The 7,506-nt window shown below is 36.3% G+C and overlaps 1 protein-coding gene across 1 annotated transcript; it reads right to left on the reverse strand.

Annotated features, from left to right (window-relative positions):
- Positions 1–4,557: 4,557 nt before the first annotated feature.
- On the reverse strand, positions 4,558–5,954 carry marveld3 (MARVEL domain containing 3). The gene is made up of 3 exons (XM_030765145.1): positions 5,743–5,954; positions 5,416–5,507; positions 4,558–5,168 (listed from the first exon to the last, which is right to left on the reverse strand). The coding sequence occupies exons 1-3, from the start codon at positions 5,952–5,954 to the stop codon at positions 4,558–4,560; spliced, it is 915 nt and encodes a 304-aa protein (XP_030621005.1).
- Positions 5,955–7,506: the final 1,552 nt, after the last annotated feature.

Consider the following 7,506-nt stretch of genomic DNA (forward strand, 5'->3'; position numbering starts at 1 on the left):
AATGACACTTGCGGTAATGGTACTGATGCCAGTAGACATTGTGGTTTTGGATGAAATTTGTTGTGTAAAAGTACATGTGTTAAACACCTGGCTGACAGTATGAGCTTTTAGAGGGACTCACTAAATTTCCCATGTGTCCAAGCTTTTTTGATGCATTTAACTTAATGAAGAGTGTTGCAGTCTTGAAGTGAAGTCTGCCTTTCTTCCTGGATTTTCTGTGGTATTTGAATTTTTCCAGCAGGATTAAGGTATGTAGCCCAATACAAAAATCCCTAAACATTTCACTCCTCCTGACTCAGGAAATTGAAGGGGCCTAATATAACCCCTGAAAAGTATAGACAGTATGTGAAACAGGAATGTTTAAAGCTGAAAGTGCCCTCTCAAAGCAGAGCTTAATATGAGATCATCAAAGTGTTGAGACCAGATGATTGTTTTGAAATTGGACATGCTTTTGCAATCACTGTTTGATATTTCCATGCCACTTAAAAATGTGCACCCTAATTACAATTATAGTTCAAGTATTATTAAATTATTATATTAACCTTAATCTACATTAATCTACAATCCACAGCTAAATTAAACTGAAAAATGTAAAGAAGCACTTGAATGGATAGCCATTCTGACTGTTTTTTTTTTTTTCTGTAATCCTGATCAGTTGATTTTATACTGTAGAATAGAAGTATTCGCTTGTTTTTGGGGGTTTTTTTTTTCAGTTATGGATTTTTGTAGTCATGGTTTACTGGTGACAGCCCATTGTGCCAAAACACACACGTACTCATAAATCTGTGCAATGAATGAAGTACGATTTGCTATGCTGTATTTCTATATTTTTGTCTTTGGTGAATAAGATTATGTGAAAAGGAAAGATTATGAAGATTATGTAGACTCCTCACTCTCAGAGTGAAAATTATTTGAAAGCTGCTTGTGGAATCGAATAACACTAATAGCTGCAGACCTAGGTTCTGTTGCCTTGTGCCAAAAGGTGGATAATGCAAATGAAAGGTAGTGGTTTGGGAAGAGAATCCAGTATGATATGGTTCAGTATATCAGGGGTCCCTGGGTGCTACTGTGAGCTGAAGGCAGTGGTGTAGTTGTAGCAGCCCAGCAGGTTAAGCTCTTAAGTACTTTTTGAGCTCTGCTATGGCCTTAAAACAGGGCTGCTATATGTTTGTTCTTAAAGAAAGTCCTGTGCTCTATTCAACCTTATTTGTTTTTCTGTTAACCTCTTTCTGTCCTCTGTGTCATGGTGTATGTAATGACCCTCTTTAATTGTGTGATAAAGCACACCTCCTAAAAGCTGCTCTGTTTTGAGTGAGACATCTATAACCCTGGTTTTATGTAGGAGCTTGTAGTTGCTATTCCCTTTAAATCGTGTTTATTTTAAAACTTAAGTTTAAATCTCTGTTTGTGTCTAAACATGAAAAACAGGATATTTGCAAATCATTTACCTTTGAAATTATTGGAAAAGATTCATGCCTCTACTGTACTTGAGTTTGTATGTTAATACTGAAACTTTTTGTTCAGCCATTCAGTTTGTAAAGATTTAACACTGTTTAAGCACTTTGTATGTAGTACTAAGAACTTATACGGATGGTAATATACAACTTAAAATAGTTATTTGTTTAAATGCACATTCTCATAGGCCTTGGGTTATGATTGTTGTGGCCTCCCTTGGCCAAACATATGCAGTCTTCTCTAAGAGAAAGTAGCCTATGAAAATAATATATGAAATATATGAGATAAATTAGACCATTACAAAAATGCTGTTGTATCGGATGTGTTATATTTCTACTTTCAAGTAGTCGAGCATTTATTATCTGTGCAGTGGCATTGCTCCCAGGAGAGGGGTAGGGAGGTGCACTTAGGTGAGAGATACTGATTCATGTTATTTGTGTGTACTGACAGAAATCAGGGCATTTCACTCTGTGCTTTGTTTGTTTGATAAGATCATCTGCCCAGACTAAGGCACTTTATCACAGGTACACACTGAGCTTCAGCTACAAGCACACTCAGCCCTCTCCATACTTCAGGAATCATTTAGGAATGAGAGGACCTTCTTAGGTGTGGAAGCAGGAAAGGCACACTTATATGGGTTTCATTTTTAATGAAAGTTGATCAAGTGACAATTTGACTCATTAAATTTCATCATGACACAGTCAACATACAGTAGAACTAATCACCACAGTATATGATATGATGAATATCAGCATTATCAACGTGATAATATGCAATGCATCCAAGACTTGCGTGTATATTTGTCCTTCTTGTAGTTTCATCTTGAAGAGATTTTCTCTGTAAATTCTCTTAAGATTAGATGAAAACTGTAACTGAGCAGCTTCCTGTATGTTTGTCTTTGTATGAGTGTATGCATGTGTGTGTGGACCGTGAAGTGCAGTGTTCTGCTGTTGTCAACTTTTGTCCACTCTCTGCTTGTTTCATGTTGTTGAAGATCTTTATGGTGACTGCTTGCCTCCATGTTTGGGCCCTTTGTTTGCCACGTTGGGACGAATATTGTACTTGCAAGTGCTTTAATTTTCAATATGCACTTCCAAGAAAATAAATAAAAGTATTAAAGGTGATTCTCTCTAAAGAGTGCATCTGCAGAACCTTAGCCAAGAATGATTTGCTTTGATGTTTACAGTCAGATTTTAGATTTTTGTACTTGACCAAAAAATAAAAACCATCTGACAAGATACAGTGCAACTCAGTGAGAGTGTTTAATGCTGTGCTGAAGAGAGGAATATTAGGACAAAATGTTATGTCCAGACAGAAACACAGGGTACAGATCAAGAGAAGTATAATAAAGATATTCCCTTTAAATAGTTATTTTCAGAGTGGAAATCGAACATGTGATCCAAAAACTACAACACTATGTAAATATAATGGAGACACGTGATCATTTAATTCATGGAAGTTTTTACAGCTGTAGGCATTGTGACAATTGTATTTCTGTTTTAATTTGAATATTCCAATGATATTTAAATTTGTCTGTTAGCTCAAATTGTATCTCATGTTCATCATTAAGCCTTTGTGTGCTTTGATTCTGTAGCTAATGTGTAAAAGAAACTGCCTGTTTGTCATGATGTGCAGAAATGCCAGACTGTGCACCATGAGTGTGTCTGTATTTTTATTTTTAAAGAGTGAACTGTTAAGTGCAGAAAAATGTCCTACTAGTGGTCATAAGCTCTGTGACTTATTTTGCAAATGATTATAGATAACTCTGGATAGAAAAAAGACATAAGAGATGTTCCACTTCTTTGACATGTGACCAAAGTTTATTCTCACTATAATTTCTGTACATTCTTTTTCTAGAGATGCTTAAATATTTTCTCTCAATGCCAAGAAGCTGAGGTTTATTTTTGTACTTCATTGTTTCATGCAAATGTATAGGAACTCCAGAACAAAATTGAAGATTTAGAGATTCTATGTTATACTGTCACCCAGGAAAGTATTATCTTTTGCTCAAGATATTAATTATTAATGTATTTAATGTCAAAAGCATGCCCTATATAAAGGAATACATATAATATGAAGTATATGAACATGTGATTACTTTGTACAATTATTAACATTCATGTTTATAAGGCATTGTTTTAAATATCTGGAGCATACAATATACAATATTTTATGTTTTTATTTTAGCATGCAGAGAACTGCTGAATATATTTCAATTCTGTTAAAAACTTAACATAACTAATTTAGTTGACTTTTTTAGGAACAGAATGGGAGGGGTGGCACTATTCTAAGTTCTGAAAGTGGATGATGGGTCATTATTTAATTTCAGATGCTGCTATGTCTAGGTTTGAGCAGAAAAGCTGTATTTTAATTACCTTTTCAGCCAAGTAGCAATAAAATTTATACTGTGAATCATCTGTGTATAAAAAACATTTCTTTTATCTGAGGACATTCTTAGTTCCTGCTTTAGAATAGTCAATATAAAATTCTAAATAAAAATGGTATTGCTACTATTTATTTATTTATTTTTATCATTTATTTGTAAGTAGTGCTTTTTGTGTTTTTAGACTGCATTCATAAACAGTAGAGCAAGACTTTGAGATCATAGTAGATGAAAATGTACTGCAGTCGGTGCAGACCACAGGTAACGTTTCCAAGAATAAATGCCTGTCATGTTGAGAAACAGGTGATCCAGCGATAATTCAACTCTTTATGTAGCAAATCTTGCACCCAAAATATCCTTTGTGGTAAAATTCTGATGATTTCTGTAGTGTATTTGAATATAAAGCATAACTAATAGTCTTTGAATATTTATATAAATCATTTATTAAAAGTATACAAAAGTGTCTGTAACAGTAAAAACCTTTAAAAATAGAATAGCTTCAGTGAAGTAACAGTTTAAATTGTTCAGAGGAACTAGGTGAAGTAACAGTTCAAACAAGTCTTCAAACAAGTCTTCAAAAATTATATGTTCAAAAGACATATAATATGCAGGTGACCTCAACTATTTCTGTATTTCATGAAACTATGCTAAAATTACTAATATTCATCAATCCTGGTTGTAGTCTCCCCCTAGAGGTTGCTAGATAAAGTTGAATTATTCTAAAAGTTGCTGTTCTCTAATGCCCTCTGCTGTTTCTGCTTCCGGACTGCTCTGAATGCTCGGATAGCTAGCACGGCACTGATGGGGAAAATGATAATGCACAGGACACCAAATAGACCCCCTGCAACATCTGCCCCATGGAGATTACATTCAAAGCCTTTGTGGCCTTTGCTCTTGTACATCTCTTCTCTCTCCTTACAGATTGGATGGTTGTATGTCTCCTGTAATTTGATGAAGTAAAAGGCCACAGCAGGAATGTAGGCAAGACCTATCAGTCCATCCAGTAGAGCCTCTACCAGAAGCAATAGGGGCCGACGGAAGGGCACACGAAATACTCCCAGTGCTAACATGGCACATGCATAAATCATCAGTGCACCTCCACATGCCATACTGAAAATGTAAGGGGGCAGCTTAAGCTGATAGAACAATGTATCCAGCTCCTTGACCCGCTCTGCTTCTGCCCCAGTGAAAGCACTGGCTCCTCCAAAGTAATAGTGATACAACCCCCCAAGGCTGGCCAAATCACGGTATCCTCCTGAGGTACTATGGGACACTCCAGCACAGATGACGATCAATAAGTTGAAAAAGAATTCAATTGCTTGACATAGGCCTAAATAACATAAGACAGAGAGAAAAGAGGGGATGGAGTCAAACACACAGTGATCTGCTGTATTCTCATGGTTGGCGACAACACACTAGGATTTATTCACAAGAGTCTACTGAGATCAAATGAAAGCTCTGGAAGGACAATCTCAAGTTGAAGTGGCTATATTGTATTTGCTTGTAATAGATAATGTATGAAATCGCTGTGCTCACATGACTGCAAATCAAGTATGTGGCTGTAAATCACTGCTCACCTCTGGCAGTCGCTAAATATCTGAGGTTATAGAGAGCTTCTTTTTGATGCGGGTAAGAGTCATCGTCATTTGACAAAGTGGTGTCTGTATACCTGCAGTTAAAATAAGGGAGACTGAGTATAATAGTGATCTAAATGCCACAGAACAAAACAACCATGTCAGTTAAATGTACAGAGGAAAGGAAAAAGTACAGACTTGATATATGACTGCACAGACCAAGAACAGATTTGTTCTCGTGCAGCACTGCATGCAGAGCTTAATGTAATTTATATGAATCACAACATTTATCTTACAGGTGCAGACAAAGCAGGTAACAATTTTTCTTACATTCTCTCATGACGATGGGGAAAGGTGTCCTCAGATTCACGAGGATGCCAGTGAGTGGAGGTACTCCTCTGTTTGTCTGCATAACCCCTAATTTGGTCTACATGACCATGAACAGGGTCCCTCTTCTCTCTGTATCTGTCATCTCCTCTTTCTCTCTTAAACTCTCTAAGTCTGTCTTGGTCTTTCCTTGCATAATTTTTTTCTTTGCCCATTTCTCTGAGATGATGTTCAGTTCGTTGATGATGTCGATCATTTGACATTGTCTAAAAGGAAGAAGTACAAGAAGAAAAAGAAGTGATAAGTTGATTGTATAGAAATGTACAAAAAAAGTATGAACAATATAAAGTGTCTGAACGCATTTTGATTTTAAATTAGGCATGTCTGTAACCAACAGCCATTGTGAATTTATGATTACAAGACTGTGAGCAAGAAAGTAACAGGATGTCTTTAAAACATATACCCAAAATGCTAAGAAATTCGTTTAATAGATCGTTGTTCATCTGACAGTATAGGGCTCTTCCTTTAAAGTTTAACTATACCTGAGTGAAAAGAATTCTTCGATAGCGCATCCAGCTAAATGTTCGCCAAATTTCTGAACAGTGCCAGTCTCTCTCATATTTACCATTTCAATTCCTGTCGGATGCGAACTGAACATGTATCATAACCTAATGAAAACAGCTCCAAGGCGCCCCGTACTCTTTTATATACGTAGATTGTAAATAGTTTACAGGAACAAAACAGACAACTTCTGATCAACGACTTGTTTCGATACAAGTGATTACCTGTGATTTCTTTATTTTGTTTAACAGAACGTTGATTTCTGTTGTTCCAAATAAATAGATTTAAATGTACCGGTCAGCTGTCTAACGATATAAAACTAGATTTAACATACCTCTTGATATCTCGAACTTCTTAAAATCGATTCCACCGATTCCGTAAGGTGTTTTTCGACGAAACTGTGTTGGAGAATTAAGCTCCACCCCCTCACCTGTACACCCTTTGCACACCACCCAAAGAGTCACACCTAATTTCTACACTGGAGAAGACGTAGGACAATAGTGCTGAACAGTCGTGACCAACTTCATATTTTCTAGTTACTTTAGTAGCCCTATATTATACTAAATCTTTAAAAGGTAACGTTGAATTATTTAATCCTTTAAATGCCGCGCTTTAAAGTCCTGTATACCAGCCACAGACTTAGGTGGTTGACCCCGACAGCAAGGCATTACAACCTTTTTTAAATGTTTTATGATTGAAACCAAAGGGCTTGATAATGAGGCAATATTAAAATGATCGAGTGGATGGTTGGGAGGTTATCGACAATAATGCTCATTATAGACATTTTATTTCCAAGAGAAATCAACATGGCTTTCAAGGTTGCAATGAACTCTGACCTAAAATTGCTGGTGAAAGATGGGAATCGGGGTACCATGCCGACAGGGGGAAACAAGCCGTTATTCCTAATGATAGGCCTTACAGACTGACAGATTTCTCTCGAGTAAAAACAAACACTTTCTTCTCTGGTTCCACAATGTATCTTTAGGTAAGCTATATACAGACATTACCTCATCGAGAGAAAGATTATGCTGCAAAAAGGATCAAATATTAAATTATGAAGTAGGCTAGAGTAATTTTGGTAATGTCATTCAACCTGTCACATCTAACACTATCAACTGAAACCCTGCAAAGTCATTTAAGCTTGGACAGTCAGATTACCACTGCATAAAATCCAGGCATATCGAATGATGAACACTAGTATAGTGT

Source organism: Chanos chanos, chromosome 2 (assembly GCF_902362185.1).
Source record: "Chanos chanos chromosome 2, fChaCha1.1, whole genome shotgun sequence".
NCBI classification, from domain to species: domain Eukaryota; kingdom Metazoa; phylum Chordata; class Actinopteri; order Gonorynchiformes; family Chanidae; genus Chanos; species Chanos chanos.

Excerpts from the sequence above, each read along its gene's own strand:
- marveld3 (XM_030765145.1), bottom strand. The coding sequence starts at position 5,954 with ATGGGCAAAGAAAAAAATTATGCAAGGAAAGACCAAGACAGACTTAGA. Across the intron at positions 5,508-5,742 it reads CCCCATCGTCATGAGAGAAT|GTATACAGACACCACTTTGT; the intron begins GTAAGAAAAATT and ends TTTTAACTGCAG. Across the intron at positions 5,169-5,415 it reads ATATTTAGCGACTGCCAGAG|GCCTATGTCAAGCAATTGAA; the intron begins GTGAGCAGTGAT and ends TATGTTATTTAG.